Source organism: Tachypleus tridentatus, chromosome 13 (assembly GCF_004210375.1).
Source record: "Tachypleus tridentatus isolate NWPU-2018 chromosome 13, ASM421037v1, whole genome shotgun sequence".
Taxonomy (NCBI): domain Eukaryota; kingdom Metazoa; phylum Arthropoda; class Merostomata; order Xiphosura; family Limulidae; genus Tachypleus; species Tachypleus tridentatus.
This window is the reverse complement of record NC_134837.1, coordinates 68,512,442-68,532,782: the sequence shown is the minus strand read 5'-3', so window position 1 is coordinate 68,532,782 and position 20,341 is coordinate 68,512,442. Positions and strand designations below refer to the sequence as shown.

Here is a 20,341-nt window from a genome sequence, read left to right as displayed (position 1 = left end):
TTTTCTGTTACAGATGTGGAAATACACACAGAAAAGATACGTAGTAAGAAAGGAGATTTTGTCTGTTATAAAGGTTTGTATGCCCTTTCATTGCATCTTAAGTAGTTTATAAAGTTTTATAATTACGTTAAAGAAATTACATAAATCTGTTATTGTACATGTTTTTCAGTATTTAATATATGAAATTAAATAATTATTTATTTATAAGCAATTTTTTTTGTAATATTTGAATGACAGCTGACCTGTATGATTCATTTTAGCCTCATACACCTGTTTGTGACACAACAGAACATAATAGGTAACTAAATGTTTGAAAGTGGAGAAGTATGAAAACATACTGTCTGAAATGCTTTAACTCCTGGAAGTTTTTTCTTTCATAAAACAGTTTGAATATTGATTTTTTCTTTAATTTTTTAAAATGAAAAAAAAAAACTCATTTCAAAACTACTTTCTTATATTTCTTGCACACATTAAAAGTGATTTATGTACAGTATTAATTTTACACGAGTTTTAATTTTTTTATGATGTACAGTTATTGCATGCTTTATAAGATTTGATGCAAAATGCTTTACTCTGCACTGATAACCTAATATACTTTAATGGTGCCAAGGAGCTGCAGTATAGTGAGAAACTCCACTGTAGGGTGAGTAGTGAATCAAAGTATAGGTTAGGTGTGTATATTTTTCTTGAGTATTTACTTTTCTGCACTAAAATTATACATTTTGATGAGAAAAATAAACATTGACAAACATATAACCATCCTCCTTATTGTGGTTTGATCCATTCTTTTTGTAAAAATATATGCCTGGAAGCTCGGTTGATTTGACCAACCTTGTATCTGTCATGTAACTATGAAACTTTATGTGCTGGAAGTGAATATAGTATGTTTTTATGATATTTTACAAGCACTCAGTAAATATTAAACATTTCCTGATGAAAAAATTAGGATTTTTCAATAAAGTATTTAAACTGAAGAGATTTCTTTCCAAATTTACAAAGACTTCTCTGAGTCTGACTAAAAAGTAATTTTGAAACTAAGAATAAAAGTGTTTTAATTTTCCCTTTGGTATGGATGCCTGTACAAGATGAGGAAACCTCCCAGAGAAGGTTCTGTCTTTTCAGTTTACTTTTTATGGGATCTGAATGGCCACCCATGAGTTTGCTGAACTTGGAGACCCATGAAATGGAGGAGTGTATTCTGGTTATTGAGGGGTCTAACCCCAACATACCACATTAGCTTTCAATTCTTGTAGACAGGTGGCATTCAGATGCTCCTCCTCAGGATCAACCAGCTGGTCCTGTTGGGCTAGGGTCAACTAAGTACTAGTGTTGGGCATTCTCGGTGTTGTGGACATTGTGTTTGATGCTGATGTCTTGGTATAGTGCTCATAAAATCTTGGTGTTGTTTAGTGTACTTGTTTGTCATTATAGTGTGTCCCATTGTAGAACTCCATAGTAGGTAGGGTCAATGAGCACTGAATATTTCTTCTTTTTTATGAATCCCCAAATCCTCCAGAAAAACAGCTAATTAGTAAACAAACACATCTTGAAGACTGAACAGCAATCTTCATCCAATTCTGCATTTGTACCTTATTTCATCATACTACATTCTTTGTCAGACAAACCTTTAGAGCAAATGTTTCCCTTTTTTATTCAGAAGGGAATAGAGAGGCTTTCTGGCTCTTCAAAGTCAGTTAAGAAAGTATGTTTTGGGAACACTTTGGTGGAAATATATATGTCCCCAAGACACAGTGAACTCCTCTTCAATTGAAAGACCATTGGAAGATATACCCATTGAAGTTACTCCCTCTGCTACTTTGAATTCCTCACAACGAGTTATGGTTGAGAGAGACTTGAAGAACATCCCCAAGTCAGAGATTCTCACAAGTTGTTTCAACCACTCATATTGAAGGAATTATGCTGTCTACCAATGTTTTTATTTTGATGTTTCATTGCCAAGTCTACATAGGCTGGTTATCTGAACTGTAAGGTACAGCTATGTATTCCCAACCTTGATGTACAGAGTATTGCCAATACTGTCAGTGAGAGCTTTTTCCCTGTATCCAGCAAATCTATTTTAGGCCAATCACCTCTACAACTGTAAACATCCATTTACACTGATGGGTTTCAAACTTGCTCTTTATCGGTCTGGCAGTATATCAGTCAGACCTGATGATGTTCACTATGATATGCTGCATTCCCTCTCTTTTGCCTTTCTTGCTTTTCTTCTGGTTGTTTTTAACTGGATCTGACAGGAGAATGTTTTTCCTGATGCTTAGTGGCAGGCTATTGTCCTCCTTTTCTCTAAGCCTGGAAAGGATCCCGAATTTCCTTCTAACTGTTGTCCAACAGCTTTGACTAGCTTTCTCTGCAAGGTCCTAGAGAGGATGGTTAATGCTAATTTTGTTTGGTTTCTTGAATCAAACAACCTCCTCTCACCTACCCAGTGTGGATTCCATTTACAGTACTCCATCGTGGACCACCTGATTCGACTTGAAACTTTAATCATGGAAGTCATTCTTAAGAGAGAATATCTTATTTCCATATTCTTTGACCTTGAGAAAACTTATGTCCTGCATGTAGGTATGGTATTTTGTGAGACCTCCACTCATGTGCTGCATGGCCATTTACATATTTTTATTCTGAATTTTTTATTGGACAGGTGATTCCAAGTCCATGCTAGTTCCTGATCTTTTCCACAAGAACTTTGAGTTCCTTAGGGCTGTTAATAAGTTCTAAGGTTCATGTTCCCATCTCAGTTGTTATACTTCTGGCACTGTTATCACAGGCTGCAGGTGGGAGAAACCTGGCAATGAATTTCTCTGCTATTATCTGTCACGAGATTGATCATTATATGGATCAAACGTTTCTCTTGAATTTACCCAACTAATCCTCCTCAACAAGCCAAACCTGTTCACGCTAATAAAAATGTGATACATTTTTTTCACCACTGTATTTTGCTGGGTTTTCCCTACCTCTCTCACTGAATCAGCTGGGCTACATACTGCATTTTTTGACATGTTTCCTCAGGTATCTTATGTTTTATCCAATTTTTCATTTTATTACCTACATGCTGGCCCATTTGTAGTCTTTGTTTCTTCCTTTACACATGTAGTTTCACTGTAGTTAAGATTTACTGGGTCACAATGCAACTTTGTGCTGTGTACATTTGCTACCTGTTTTTAATCATGTATCTATGTATCTGAGACTTTGGAATCTCATGTTTTGTCTGTGCATCAACACTTGACCCTTTCCTCTTTGGTTGGATGTTTGTCACAGTTGAAAACACTACATGCCTCTATTCCTTTTCTGTCCTTGCTCTTATCTACTTGTCCCCCTTCTAGGGGTTTCTCATCTTGTTTTATTCCATATGAATGGATATGTTACCAACAGTATGGGAGACTTGCCAGAGAGTTCATTTCCAGTGGGTGCTTGTTTATTTCATATTGTTACTCTTTGATGATCTTTCACTACAGTTCCATGGGTTCTTTGTCCCTGGTACCCTTTTCCTTCTCAGTGACTTGGGATTCTGCAATCAGCTTGAATCCATCTGAGGTGGCTCAAGATTTTTTGTCTCTACAGGCCCATTGCACCTATTTATCACTTTTCTCCAGGTTGTTTGTTGTCCTTGTGCCAAGTTGGAGACCTGTGGTCTGTACTAGGTTTGTCCAGTTTTTAGTCTTCTGTGGCTTGTGAGGATAACTCCTCCATTCAGCTATATTCTCTTCCTTCCATTTTACACAATTATCCTCATCCTAATCTGGATAGACTTCTGTGTCCTATACATGTTTTTCTTTGTTATATTGCTTGCATGGCTTCCCACTTCATTTTTCCATGGCAACATCCTTTGTTCACATCTTCCTTTTTATCGTCTACCTCTCATATCTGTTCCAAGTGTCTTCTTGCTCAATTCAACACCTTAATTTTTCATTAGTGTTCAATCTTCATCATCCTTTGAGGATACTTTATCAGTCAGCACATGGATTACCCATAATATGTTTATCTTTCACTATTTGCTTCATATCATGTTTTTTTGTTTTTTTTCTCTTTAGGTTATCTTTTTCCACTTTTAGCCATTCTACAACAGTGAGTCTTTGACTGGGTAACTGTTTTTGTTTTTTCCTTCCTCTTCAGGGTTTCCTTTCCCCTTTATTAACACTTATTGTTTGGTATTTGCACTGTGGAAAGTGGTGCCTGACCATGTTTTCTTTAACTGTTCAAATCCACACTGTCTAGCCATTTGGACTTGCATGTTATTATTCCATTGTCATGTAACACACACTGCAGAGATGGGGTGTTCCACAAGATAACTTGTAGTTTTCTCCTCATGATAGAGCTGCTTCTGGACTGGGCCCACCCATGGACTACATGGGTAAAGTAGAAAGAGATAATTGCCCATTCCTGCCATGCATTATACTGAATGAATCATCATGGTCTGCTTTTGAAAATCTGGTTTTATCGCTAGAAGAAAAGAGGAGATGCTGTGGTGTTTGAAAGTTCTTATCACTTTTCAATTAAAAACTACTTAGATGGTGCTTCATGAAGGCATCTTCCTGAATGGGTTAATGAAATACAAATAATCACAAGTGATTATAATAGTATTTAGTTGAAAATAGGGTGGTGGTGTTTTGCTGATATAGCTAACATCCTACAACATGGAACATAAAAACAGATGTGAGTGAGACATCAAAATTGCAGTTCACCCGTTGATTGGGATCCCTTATCTTACCCCCACATGGATGTCAGTACTTGGCGACTGTATTTTGGATTGTAGTTGATTTATGAATCGTATGGTAACCTCATCCTATGCCTGTTTAGATGTTGGTTCCCAGCAGCATGGGTTTTGGGTATAGTTCCCTTGCTGTGTATGATCCATCACACCCTAGCCACTCTATACCTAGAGACACATCTTTTTTCATTTTGCCCACATTTATCATTTCTGGGATTGCATTTCATAAATAGTTGTTTTAGATCACTTTTTGGCCATATTTCTCTTCCAGTTGGATGTGCTTCTGTGTTTTTACCCATATGTGCAACATCTTTTAAAGTGGTACAGTTCTCCACATCAGATCTAAGAATCTGACTGTTTCATCTCAGGGAGTGTTCTTCAGAGAGTTTTGAAAGATGCTTTGCTCTAGCCCCACAACCTGTTCAATGTGGGATTCTAGCTAATTATGTGGCTAGAGGTAATGTATCATATTGGAAGTTATAATTTTCTTATGTTGAAAATGTATTTCCATTAAGTACTTATTTCCTTCCACCTTTAATCCCCACAGAAAATCAGTATTTCTATCCTATGTCAAAACTCAAAGTGATAATGCCTTAGAATTGAATAGGTGGAGTAACATGTGTCATGAGAATGTCATACTTTTATTGATGGAAGGTTGACACACAATAATTGGAACAAGAGATGAATTGAAATCAGTCAGTTCCAGTGGAGATGAGATAAAAGGCTTTTTGCATGGATAAAATGCTTTTTGTATATAGAGAGCAGCACTGAATGGGAATAGCTATTTATGTTTGAGGAGGTAAGTACCTATTGGAAATACATTTTCAGTGTAAGAAAATTATAACTCTCAGTTATATTTCTTAGAATATAGAACAGTAAATAAAGAAATAGAAAATAAGGATCTCTACTGTTTTCCAACTTTGTAGTTGATTGGCATAATTTCTTAAGTCTTGTGAAATTTTACCCCTGGTGGATGTAAAAGAATATTATTTTTTTTTAGTCTTTTGTGTATGAATTTAAAATAAAGAACAATAAATTGTGTTATCAATACAATAAAATTCCACTGTAATTGATCAAGCTAAGGAACTAATCTCTGTTTGGGTCTAAAAAAATATAATTCAAGCTCCATTATTTCTTCTTTGCTTCAATTCTACCATGAAAAAGAAGGTTTTCCCTTGTTAAGATTTCACAAAGGCTGAAAAAATCATTTATGAGACATTCTGAGTTTTTGATTGGTTATAAACACACTATGGAGTGAAGCAAGTATTTTCAAAAATGGAAAAGATGGGCAGGATCACCCTGGTTGATTAACTAAATATAATAGAATCTCAGGAAATAGAAAAGGTAGGAGGGTATTTTATATTCTGGGTTGTATATACCAGTAATTTGAGTGTCTAATTCATGAGAAACTATAGACTTTGTAATTGGACATCACAAACATTTAATCTGAACTAATGCTGCTTTCAACATACCACATGACACACAAAAATTGATATTTAAGTATTTGGTTTTAATATTTTATATTAAGAATTTATCTAATGTATAATACTAAAATCTGATTTATAATCTACAATTTGATACCAAATGTATTGACATATGCATAAAATAATAGTTGAATACAAGTTTTAATGTAAGTCTACAAATGTGATGACGTCATTTGACCCCTTACTATAGGAAAAGTAGCGATAGGATTAAAGGGACTGATTGAATGTGTAGATATTAAGGTAGTTATAAATTAGAATTGTATGATACATAGAAAACAGTGTTTGTTCATTCAGAAATAAAAGCTTCATAATCAAAGTTGAAATTTCCTCTAAAAAGCATGACAGATGCAAATTTTGTAATTTATAGCAAAATTTACAAGCTTTAAATAAATTAGTTCAGGGTTTAACTTGGAGGACAGTTGAGTACATTTTTGTATGGTGTTTTATAGAGAAGGGCCAGTTTGACAGGTTGGTAGATAATTGTTATTTGCAACACATTAAATGACCTGGTACATGTAAATCATAATGATGGACTTGGTTGTGACTGGTGAGGGAATATTAGTGGTGTCAGGTGAGTCAGGACAATTGTACGTGACTTTCACTACAAAATGCATGGCTTCTGTCTGCTAACATTGTTATGTCATGGAACACTCAGACAAGGGTAATAACTGGTGGACTATTTGTGATGACCGTAAGCAAGTTCATTTGCTTCAGGCAAGCTTTTAACCTCTCTGTCCCTAAAATTACTGTTTACTATAGAAATTCATTTTCCTGAACTACTTGTGAATCCAGCTTGTCATAGATCAAAGACTATTTATTGCAGACTACCTAATAACATACAAAAATACTATCAATGATTTGGTTAATCCCATCAGTCACTTCTGGAGTATGATCCATTGGTAATCCAGTTAATCCCATTAATCACTTCTGGGGTATGACCCATTGGTATTCCAGTTAATCCCATTAATCACTGTTGGAGTATGATCCATCAGTAATCTAGCTAATCCCATTAATCACTGTTGAACTATGATTCATCAGTTGTCAGGTTAATCCTATTAATCACTGCTGGAGTATGATCCATCAGTAATCCAGTTAGTCCCATTAAACACTGCTGAAGTATATTTTCTATTTTACTTAGAAAATAAGGAATTCCATCATTCCTATTTGGTCAGTTTTTTACACTAATTGTTGTAACTAGCAAGAAACATAATAGTACATAGAATTCAGCAATACGTGGACTTCACTGGTTTTGAACAGTATACAAACAAGTTGCTAATCTGTATTGATGACTTCAGTGATGTCGAGAAAACGGACTTGTAGAGAAATATATATGTAAAAACGTTTTTACATATGTATTGATGACTTGTATTTCTTATTTATCTTTTTATTGCCTGTGATAGCTACCCGATGATGACTTGTTGCACATCATGGAGCAGCTGGGTAAACGCACCTGTACTCGAGGCTGGAAGTTCCTACTTCCTTTTGACCAACATTTCATCGAAAAGTAAGTGAAATCTGATGTAACACATCTGAAGTATTGTTTATTGTACACTCTTATTGAACAGATACCTTAAAAATGATTTCTTATATTTAATTCTTAATATTTTCGTATAACTTTTGGTATATTGTGTCTGTTATTGTATTTTCCAACTATTAGCTAACTCATTGTTTGTTTTGTTCTGGTTGACAATTTTTTATTTTGAAACTTTTTTTTATCTACATATAGCTGCTAGAGTTGTTAAAATCTCTGAATTTTTGTAAAACTTGTTTCATGTTCCTACAGCTATTAATGGGCTATTAATTGAAACAGTATTGTGTTAGAATGCAGGTACAATTTTTAACACAATAAAATATTAATATTTAGAGTTATCATTTCATCGTAATTGGATACATACAATACTGATTACAGCTATTAGTTGTTGTACAGACACGTACACTGCCTCACCAAAAATTTTTTTTACAGTTTTAGAAGGTCTTGTTTTATCATTATGTAATTAATAATTATATAATGTTAATTATTATGTATATATCATTATATACAGCTCTATAGTTAGTCTCAATAACTGCTTTTGTTTCTGCTCTTGATTACGTTCTATTCAGTATCTTTTACACTTTGTCTCTGATGTTGTTTGAAAAGTTTGGTTATTTAATGATGACAATATATTTGTGCTGCAATGTTTCAAACTTAAACTTATCAATAATCCAAGGGAAATTTTATAGGTCACAATTATAGGAGGGGAACATTTAGAATGTTCCTATCTTTGTTTTGAAACCAATTAATGATTGTGCACTATATGACAGAGGTCTGTGTTGCTGGAACAACTCACTGACTCACCAACCTATTTTATCATGGTCCTTGAAATATATTTTATGCCTTCTTAGTACCCTGGAGCATTAGATTTGGAAACATTTGAAGTACAGTTACAGCTAAAATAATTACCACAATCCTTCAAAACTGAGTCCATTAGGCAAGGTAAAACTTAGGGTGGTTATCCTAATACTCAAGATACAGAATACATGTGGCACTACCAGCTATACCTGAACTTTCCACCTGTATGCTTTCAGTTCTGTATTAAATTATCACTTCAAGACTGGTAAAACATAGGACACATACCTCACAGGTAATGTTCAGTCACTTCTAACCGCATTGGATGACAGATGTAGGAATATCACCAGATATTTGTTAAAAATGCATATCAGAGTCTTTTTGTAATCATAATAGATGAAGATTTGTTACACATCAGTGGCATGTTAAAGAAACCACAAGATATTTAAATACTGTGCTCCCAAGTTCCTGGTGCAATTATGTATGATATTTTACGCATTCAGCGATGTGAAACCAAACAGTGCTGTTTTATATATACTTATTTTCTACACTTTCATCACTTGATAATATTTAATTTCACTGTTAATAATGTTTGTCTAGCATATCTTTGCACTATGTATTTTTGTACTTGTTTGGTGGGCTTAAGCAGTGCATGGATACTTTTGGTAGCAAAGTAAACAGAAGTTATATGAAGAGTAGTTTTGAACCCCAGAGGTTTGGAACATGTTACCAAACAAAGGTTTGAACCTCTTTAGCACTAATTTGTATAATTTAATTATGACATCATAGTAATTACTAGTTTACAGGTAATCTGTATCAGCCCACAGTATGTTTATTTTATTTGCAGAACTGATTTATTGTAAAATATTGAAACAAATTATAATTGATTTATGTTAGTAAAATAAACAGTAATATGTTTTATTATGCACACAAAAAGCATAGAATTTTTGTTTACATAAAATTTACATGTTAACTGATAGCACGGTAAACCAACTTTAGTGTAATGTGTATATTATATATAAAGCTTGTTTTCATCAGAAAGGTAAACCACCATATAGTGTAATGTGTATATGATAGATAAAGCCTTTTTTCATCAGAAAGGTAAACCACCATTTAGTGTAATGTGTATATTATAGATAAAGCATGTTTTCATCAGAAAGGTAAACCACCATTTAGTGTAATGTGTATATTATGGATAAAGCGTGTTTTCATCAGAAAGGTAAAATACCACTTTGTGTAATGTGTATATTATAGATAAAGCATGTTTTCATCAGAAAGGTAAAATATCATTTAATATAATGTGTATATTATATATAAAGCCTGCTCTCATCTGAAAGGTAAACCAACACGTAATGTGTATTTTACAGACATAAAGCTTGTTTTCATTGTTGACTTAATTTTCAGTTTTCCTGATGTATTCCAAAGACAACAGATGCTCTGGGAAGCTCGCTGGCTTCAGTTGTCTCGAGTTCTCAGTTTGACTTGTCAGGAAAGTAAAGGTAATGATAAAAGATTCTAGTATTGCCTATACCCTTGTAATTAAAGTAGTACATTTCACATTTTGATTTTTCAGCAGTATATTTGGTTTTAAATGATACACCATACATAAGCCACAGGATAGTGACCACGATTGAGTGTTACTATAAAATATATTGTACCGTAGAATAACAAAATCTTCTTACAACTCGGTACAAAATGATCCAAAAAAAGTTTTGTTCAATTATGTTTTATTAACAAAATGAACACTGTATACAAGTGTGTCTTAAAGAAAAATGTCAAACAAATTACATCAGAATAACACAGCTTGTGTGAGGCAACTATTGAACTGAAAATTTAACCTTAAATATACTGGAATAATAATGTTCCCTTGTATAATGTGAACTTCATATTTGAGCTTAAATCTTGTTATTTTCAAATTCTGTGTCTTCTTCACAAGCACTTGACGTTACACATTCCTTTTTTGTTTTTTCAATGCTTGGTTTTCATAATAAGGTTTGTAAGATCATTCAAAATCTTGGAAAAGTCACAGAAACTTAAAATACTTTTTCCAGACCTGGAAATCGTTTAAAATTGAGTTTTGGTCATAAACGTCATGGAATTTTTGTGTAGCCAGTAAAAGGTGCCATATAGTACTGCTATTAACAGTAAGCAAGCAGAATTTTAAAACATTGGTAGTAATGTTTGATATTGGTATATATGTATTGGTTAACAATTCATATGTGACTGAGGAAACGATATAGTTTATTGTATGTCATTTGATTCAATTTAAAATGATTAAAAGTTTGAAATAAATTTTGTTAAACTGTAATCTGCCATTTTCTTCATCTATCTGAAGATGTATAATTGTATTCCAATGACCAAAATATGTCATTAAACTTACAGCCACTCTCATGAAAAAGTGGTGGAATTTAATTTTCAAAATGGTGTTTGAAATGTTTTCTAATTTTTGTTTGTTTTTTTAATTTCACACAAAACTACACAAGGGCTATCTGCACTAGCCATCCCTAATTTAACAATGTAAAACTAGAGGGAATGCAGCTAGTCATCACCACTAACTGCCAACTCTTGGGCTATTCTTTTACCAACAAATAGTGGAATTGACTATCACGTTATAATGCCCCCACAGCTGAAGGGGCAAGCATGTTTGGTGCGACGGGGATTTGAACCTGCGACCCTCAGATTACGAGTCGAACACTATAACCCACCTGGCCATGTTGAACCCTCTAATTTTTGTTATTAACATAGTTAATTCTTACTCAGCTTAATGTTAAAACAATGAGATTTGTTTACTGAAGCTCAAAAATCTTGGGATTACTGCTTTGTTTTTGTACAAAGTTTGCTTGTGTGAATGTCTGTTCATGTTGTGCAAAATTTCATTTACTTATTTAATTACAAAAACTGTGTTGAGAAAAAGTGAAACAACAGAGTAAATGCTGGAATGTAAGTTTGAAAATGTTTTATTTCATTTTCCTCGGTAATGAAAGGAAAAATGAGAATTTAAAATAATTGTATAACACTAGAGTAAAATATCTGATGAAATAAGTTGGAGAAATTAAAACTAATTTGGCATTTTTATCATCTTCATTGTCCTTTAGAAGAGGTGCCAGCTTCGCCCAAGTTACCTCGACCAAAACAACGGAGACGTACAAAATCCCATCGATCATCAACTAGTGATGACAACGAAGGAAGTGGGCCTGATGGACCTATGGAGACCAAAAAAGAACCAAAGTCCCCCATAAAGGGTTTAGGAATCATGGGGTCACCTAAACCAAAGAAACCCCCCTGGTCACCACAGAAAGTCACCAATGGGCCCATACAATCTCCTGTCAATTTAAATGTGAATAGAGCAACAACAAGTAAAATTATTAATGGCCCACCACATCCTCGCATGGCTACTTTTGAAATATCTCCTACCACATCCAGTTTCATGCTGTCTCCAGAACTGAAGGAAGAACTTTTCAGGTTGACCAGAGAAAAACTTCAGGATCAACTTTGTGTGTCTCTAAGTGACCTTCATCAATTTTTAGACCTGAAGACCTCAGGGAGCCACGTTTCCAGTAGCAGTGTTTCACTTGAGCTTCTTGAGGAAGCTGTCGTAGCTGTTGGTGGCCGTAGGTTACAGAATAAAGTAGGTAAAAATTTATCAGTTAAATATAAAATAAATATCTGAATGCTTTGTTTGAAAGATATGTTGTGTAAAATGTCTGGTTTAAGTACGTAACACATGTCTGTGCGTATTAACAAGTTGAAGTGATAGAAATTGTTAAAGATGAGAAAGTAAGCAGACATTATGTAAGTTTTGTACACTAGTACTTTATCAGATAGTAGTTCAATAAAATTTTGAATGCAAGTGAACAGACATGATGACATAGCCTTTGACCAAGAACCCATCACAAAGGGGTTAATAGCAATGAGTCATGTGTATATAGAGTTACAGAAAATGTATTGTTATTTATAAACAAAAGAGAAAATTTGATATATGTGATTATAAATAGGTACAAAAGTATTCAGATCAATATGGGTTGTTATACACTTGTACAAATATTCAAATCAATATGGGTTGTTATACACTAGTACAAGTATTCAAATCAATATGGGTTGTTATACACTAGTACAAGTATTCAAATCAATATGGGTTGTAATACACTAGTACAAGTATTCAGATCAGTATGGGTTGTTATACACTAGTACAAGTATTCAGATCAGTATGGGTTGTTATACACTAGTACAAGTATTCAGATCAACATGGGTTGTTATACACTAGTACAAGTATTCAAGTCAGTATGGGTTGTTATTACACTAGTATAAGTATTCAGGTCAGTATTGGTTGTTATTACACCAGTATAAGTATTCAGGTCAGTATTGGTTGTTATTACACTAGTATAAGTATTCAGGTCAATATGAGTTACACACAAATACAGGCATTCAGGTCAATATGGGTTGTTATCACACAAATACAGGTATTCAGGTCAGTATGGGTTGTTATCCACTAGTACTTGTATTCAGGTCAGTATGAGTTGTTATACACCAGTACAAGGTCACTTAGACTCGTCTTTTACTATGAAGACAAATTTAAACTAATATATGAATTGGATTTTCATGTAGGTGATTGTTTTCTTGCACTTGAATTTTTATATTTCCTACATTATTATTAGTAATTATTTTCTGGCACTGGTATGTTTAAGACTGTCACATTATTATGAGTGACTAAACTAATAGAAGAACACATTATATATTCTATGTTTGTATCTGAACATCTAAGTTTATCTGTGCTAGTATGGAACATTTATGTTTGTGTATATCTCTAGTTAGTTGTATTTTTTTACCTGGAGTTATTTTATGACTCAAGATATATATGCTTTCTTCCTTAATGATGAGATGTAATCTTGTATTTGCAAGTGGCCACAGAACATGACTCCTGAGCCTTTATTTGTATTTACCCATTTTGGAGACCACTTAGACCGGGTAAGGTGATACTTTATATGTTTTTGTAGATGCTTTTTAACATATTTACTGTTTGGTATGAGCATGTGCATTGTAAATAAAAAAGTGTTAAAGTTACTTGTTTTATTGTTGTTACTTCTAGTCTTTAAGATGAAAATACAACAATGTTGAGCTACAGTTTTTTATCAGCACTTGCCATAGATTATATTGAGCATTACATGAGTCACTGTGTTAAATAGGGACAAAGGATATTTTCGTGAGCCTGGCAAAGAAAAATAGAAAAATGATTTTAAAGGTCATGAATATTCACTATAGACTGTTCTGAAACATATAAAACTGCTTATTAGATTGCTTGCATTAATGAGAAACACAGGTTAATGACATCTGTTGCATATTGATTAATGTTGTGCAGTGCAATAAATGATACTCTTTAAATTTATAAAATCTTGTGCAGATTCGAGAAGTTTTAGTAGAGGCATTTGCCACAACTGCTCGACTCCGACCAGGTATGTTACAGAAGGAGATAGAAGATCAGCTTGGAGAGTCGTTGTCTGAAGGAGAATGTAAAACCTTACTCAAGGTATTCAACTGTTTCTAAGATGTATCTGATACTTTATGACTAGACTATAATAACTGAATTGGAATTTTTCTAAAAATCTGTTTTATATACACAACTAAATCAAACCCGTTATCTTACTTCCATTTTCTTGTTTTTAGTCTAATAAAGCTTCCATACAAAACTATTTTAAGTCCACTAATATGTTGTTTAATAACTAGTGTACAGTTTAAGGGTTAAATTTTGTACATTTACTGCCAACATCAGACATGTAGTTTAGGGTGCGTCAGCAGATAAAGGATAAAAATTAAAATGTCCCAATTTTTTTGCTCAGTTGTGCCACTGCATGAGAAGAGAGCATAGACAAAGTTTCATTTCAATCGCGAAGTATTTAGGGGTCGCGCATCCCTCGCAAAGTTCACTATTTTCCTTAAATTTACCCTACATTACATTGTTAATGGTAATTAAATTATTTAAAGAAATTATTTAATATTTATTGATTATACAATTAGCAAAAACATAAGAACTTGAAAGAAAAATTTATTTCATTGAAGTTTTATCTTGCCTGCCCCCTTCGCATTATGTTCGCCGATGTTCTTCTGCCACCTGAATCATATACTGAAATTGATCTTCATTCTTGGTGCGGCCCTTTGATGTAAACTGTTGAATTAAAGCTACTCCTCTTTCAGCTGCGTCATTTGTCACAAAAAGTTTCTTTACTCTGTCCTTTCCTTGTTTGTACTCTTCGGAGGCGCTCCACTCTTTCGGTGGTAATGATAAAAAATGTGCTACTAATATCCAGATGGTAGAAAATTTTCTTTGTTGCTGAGGTAAACAAATCTGGACGTTTTCTAGAAACAGCATTGCTTGCAGCATCAACTGTTAAATGGGGAGTTGGCCTAGGAAATCCTTTCATGGTATTCATATTTGAGACCATCTTGAGTTTGTCACTATTCGTTACACCGTCATCAAAGAGCGCAAGCCCAACTGCAACCTCAGATAAATACCATAAATGCCGATTCATTGCCTTTGTACCATCTTCCTTAATCATATGATTTTCATGCAGTGCAAGTTCCTTGAGTAATGTAAGGTCCCTTCGAGCTGCCACAGAAGCATCCTTAGCTCTAAACCATGAGAGCAAGTAATGTTTAGTTATAAAGACACACAAATCGCCAAGTTTGCTGCAGAAATGTGCGTCAAATGAAACACGAGATGAAGCAGGCCGTGGTTGCAGTCTACCAAACTCCTCTTGGAACATCCAAATTTTTAGAGAATATACTGCTCGAGCCTTCCATCATGTACGATGTACAGCACCAGAAGTACGGAAAGAAACTGAAGAACGTCCGTGTGGAAGAGATCCAAGAAAATGACAGCTAATTCCAAGAGCTCTTTATAATCGTCCCGTGGTTGATGAGATTGAAGGAGATTCTGACAAAATTGAATAATATCATCCTTCCAAGGCTGTATTTGGAGTGGCATTGCTTCTACTGCTGTTATGTACTTAGTTTTATTAATTTTAGGCCAACAATCTCTAAAGTTTAAAAACAAAGTAATATCTGGACTTTATGATGTCTCTATCACGAGTAGAGAATACAGCTCAGAAGAATCTCCAAAATGTGATGTCTACAGGCAAGGTGCAAGAGCTCACGCTCAAGTAACATTTCAATCCTCAGACAGACACCAGATTTGGATCCTGTATTGGTCGCCATGGTGTCAAAGCAAAGCAATTTAATTCTGTCTTTTACATTCCATTCTACTAAAACTGATCCGATCTCAGAAGCTACTGAATTTGCATCCCTACTATCAATCTTGGGCACTGAAAGAATCTTCTCTACACCTTCACCTGAAACTAAAATTGCCAAAGGTTAAAGTTTCGATCTTCTCTCTGCCAACCAAGTCAGGCATCAGCTTACCATCCCAATGTAATGTCAAAGGAACGTTTGGAGAAAAACTTTCCTTCAATTCAGCTGCTAGAAGAGTACGGTTAGTAATTCGTTTCCTCCTTATGGAACTTGAGCTAATGGCAAGATCTTCGATATTATGTCCAATATGAGCTGCAAAAGGAAGCAAAATTTTCACGGCTTTTCGGTCACTGATCTGGGTTCTGTCTAAAGCCAAAGCTAGCCTTTCACTAATGCCAACTTTTCGTTTGGTTCTGGAAGCACGTTGTTATTTTGTGCGCATTGTGCAACCCCTAAATATTAATGTATTGGATTGATTTTTATGCAACCTTTTTTTTTTCATTGAATGGAATCAAATTATAAGCGAGCGACTGAGTGTCACAACTTTTTGTTTTTTGACGCACCCTAATGTAGATACAAGACTTTAACTTGCTTCTGGCCATCTCAGTTAAGATAATATTTAGCTGTTGCTTGAACATTAGTAATAACATTTCATATAAGTAACAACTACTTATAATTTTCTATTTGGAATTTAAATTTTTAAAATTAGATACATTTTAACAAATTTAATGTAAAGAAACAGTTTGTAAAATTAGCATTATCTGATATGTGTTGGATTAATTATTATTTGTCATTTTAAAAATTAAAAAATAAATCTTGTGTTAAAAAAATATGGTAAATAAATTACTTAGAAAATTTATATTCAGTGTGTCCTAAAACTAGTTTTTAGTATTAAAAGTATATTTCATTTTAAGGACTTACTTGCAAAGACAGCACTCTTGAAAGGACGTAAGAACAGTAAGATCTCGATATACTTCCTTACACTTACTAACTTGTAAAATACTAAAAGAAGAATAAGACCTAAACGTGCTTACTAACTAGTGAAATACGACGAAGAATAAGACCTAGACGTGCTTCCCTACACTTACTAACTAGTGAAATACTAAAAGGAGAATAAGACCTGTAAGTGTTTCCCTACACTTACTAACTAGTGAAATATTATAAGAAGAATAAGACCTGGACATGCTTCCCTACACATACTAACTAGTGAAATATTATAAGAAGAATAAGACCTGGACATGCTACCCTACACTTACAAACTAATGAAATATTGTAAGAAGAGTAAGACCTGGACGTGCTTCCCTACACTTACTAACTAGTGAAATATTATAAGAAGAATAATACCTGGACATGCTACCCTACACTTACAAACTAATGAAATATTATAAGAAGAGTAAGACCTGGATGTACTTCCCTACCCTAACTAACGAGTGAAATACTACAAGAAGAATAAGACCTGGACATGCTTCCCTACAATTATTAACTAGTGAAATATTATAAGAAGAATAAGACCTGGACGTGCTTCCCTACACTTACTAACTAGTAAAATACTAAAAGAAGAATAAGACCTAGACGTGCTTCCCTACACTTACTAACTAGTGAAATATTATAAAAAGAATAAGACCTGGACATGCTTCCCTACACATACTAACTAGTGAAATATTATAAGAAGAATAAGACTCAGACATGGTACCCTACATTTACAAACTAATGAAATATTATAAGAAGAGTAAGACCTGGATGTACTTCCCTACCCTAACTAATGAGTGAAATACTACAAGAAGAATAAGACCTGGACATGCTTCCCTACAATTATTAACTAGTGAAATATTATAAGAAGAATAAGACCTGGATGTGCTTCCCTACACTTACTAACTAGTGAAATATCATAAGAATAAGTGACAACTTTAACAGCATAAGGTGGGTTAAGTATGAACAGTAGTTAGTTCATGGTTCAATATAAAATAATTAAATTCTTAGAGCTGAGGATAAATAGTAGTTCATGGTTCAAGAGTATTGTGGTCATCTGAGCTGAGGATAAACAGTAGTTTGTGTTTAAAATTTACACAAGGCTGGTGCTTAACTCTGGTTTCTTCTGTCACAGGTGGGTAAGAATGATAGCATAGTTTCGTATGTGGTTTGTCATTGCATTGCAGGTTAACCTTAAGTTACCTGTGGTTATTGATCACAGACCAAACCAGCTAGTGTGAAGTGTCCTGTCAAGAATACAATAACTTGTAACAACCTTTTAACCTCTAGGCCATGCTGTCCTGGTGTAAATTATGTAACTTGTATATATGAGTTTATCAGAGTTTGTAAACACTTTTATTATTGAATAATATTTTCTTACTTGCATGAAACAATGCTACTTTGGAAATGGTATTAATGGTTGAATATATTGATAAAATGTACACATCTTAAAGATTCAATGCATTCTCGTCATAATTGATTTTGATTTGATTTTGTATTGATTTATGACCTTATGTATCTTCAGTCATTATAAATTTTTAGGTTGTTGTGATTTATAACTATGTATTTCCAGTCATTATAAATTTTTAGTTTATTGTGGTTTATAACATATGTTTTCAGTCATTATAAAATTTTAGTTCATTGTGATTTATAATTATGCATGTTCAATATTGTAAAGTTTTAGTTTATTGTTATTTGTGACAGTATTTACTTCTACTCATCAAGAATTAATTCACTTTATTAATATATATAGCACATTTTCAACTATTTTTATTGGTAGCTTATTTTTGGTAGAAGTATTTAATTAAGAAAAATAAAACGTGTGGACTTCATTGTGCCAGTGTAAGTCCATCAAAAATAAAGGTAATTTAGCTTTAGAGCCAACGTTTTAATGACTAATGTTTTCTTTTGTTTCAGAACTACTGTATATTCAAGTCTGGATTCTATTACTTGAAGGGTACAGTAAACCCTGACTCCTAGCATTGCACACATTCTTTGTATATCTGACTGAAGTATTTACTTGGGTGGAGGCAGTAGATAAATTTGAATTTTGGGAACAAGCAGTTAGAACATGTCACACCTAATGATTTATAGGTATACTGTCATACAGATGTGGTTTGAAATCCAGCTATTTACACGGTCGCAGCAGAAAGGAATGTTCTTCATTCAAGGTGTGGTTTATGAAGAAATGCTGTTGAGATTCTGCATATTTATCCTCTGACAAGATGGTTTAAACTGTGTGTGTAAGTGTTGAAAATTACTTCCAAGGAAATTATGATTACTCATAAAATTACCAGTGAGACAAAAACAAAGTAACGAGTGTGATTAGAAGTTGTAAACAGTTGTTATTATCAAGAAAAAGAAAAATTAGCATTCTTTGCCAACCTTTCGCTACAGTATATCTGACTGCTTTAACGTTGCTGGGTGTCATATTGAGATACGAAGTTGTATAATCTAGCAGTCCATACAAGGTTAATTCAGTGAAACTGTAGACCAACAGAATTCATTGATTATAAACCTTTTATTTCAAAATTGTCATTGATTATCTACACCGTTTCTTGGCTGAGTAACTTAACATCCCAAACTTGGATCAGTTATTATTAAAAGAACATGTATCACAACTTTGTGAATAACTTGGAACCTTACCAATAATTATTTTCTGCTGTGTACAAAAATCAGTGAAAAACAATAACAAATCATTTTCTTTCTTTTTTCTTTTTTTACTTAATTCTTTTGTATAAATCATTATTAAAACCAAAAAGCCACTTTGGTATCAGGAATATCATGAAACACAAAATAAAACCATGTATTTTTTGTTATTATTTTTGGGTTAAACTATCAAACTTAAACTTATAGTTTAACAGTTCAGAAATGCTTGAAAATAAAAATTTGAGATTTTGAGTATAGTTGAGATGCTTATATGATAATTTAGTCACATAAAAAGGAATGCTTTTTACAGGTGTAAAATAATTTAAAATTATATTAGAATTATCAACAAGAAATACAACTAGGTAATCACATATAACTGAATCTTTCTTTTAATAAGGACCAAAATGCTTTTTAACTATCAGTAATAATATGCAGGAAAGTTCTCAAAGTGTTGGTGATTGTCACAAACATTGAATATACTGGCTGGAAAATGATTTTCTTTTCAGACAAATTTAATCTTTCATTCCCATTTAATTTGTTCTTGTTGATTTTTAAGAGCTAATTAGTTATATTAATTATATTACAAAATATTGTGTAATATCACATACATATTTAAAAAATTGCTCATTTCCATTGGCAGATGGAATAAAATTTTATGTATAGGAAGTTTGTAAAATCATGTGAATCTTGAAATTAATAAAGATATTTCTGTTTATAAATCAAGAATTTCTAGTAACACTGTGGGTTATAAAAGTATTTGTTCTGTTGGTGTGTGTTTAATTGAAAATTTTCTTCAGTCACACCTAACAAAGTGTAGTAAATTTATTGAGGGAGACACTGTTTCATAAAAAGGCCTCATCCATTCTGATGATTAATTCTAAAAATGGGAGTCCAACAACATAAATTTCACAATATTTAAATTTGAACTAAAGTGAAATAAAT

At 33.3% G+C, this 20,341-nt stretch overlaps 1 protein-coding gene across 4 annotated transcripts in view; it reads left to right on the top strand.

The window, feature by feature from the left end:
* Polr3E (RNA polymerase III subunit E) overlaps positions 1-20,118 on the top strand; it is a 60,620-nt gene extending 40,502 nt beyond the window's left edge. For all 4 annotated transcript variants that reach the window (XM_076477835.1, XM_076477833.1, XM_076477832.1 and 1 more), the window contains exons 11-17: positions 14-73; positions 7,614-7,717; positions 9,944-10,038; positions 11,635-12,167; positions 13,439-13,504; positions 13,938-14,063; positions 18,668-20,118. In XM_076477835.1, coding sequence (XP_076333950.1) covers positions 14-73; positions 7,614-7,717; positions 9,944-10,038; positions 11,635-12,167; positions 13,439-13,504; positions 13,938-14,063; positions 18,668-18,730 — 1,047 coding nt within the window. In that variant the 3' untranslated portion in view covers positions 18,731-20,118. The remainder of the gene's footprint in view (positions 1-13; positions 74-7,613; positions 7,718-9,943; positions 10,039-11,634; positions 12,168-13,438; positions 13,505-13,937; positions 14,064-18,667) is intronic.
* The last annotated feature ends 223 nt before the right edge of the window (positions 20,119-20,341 follow it).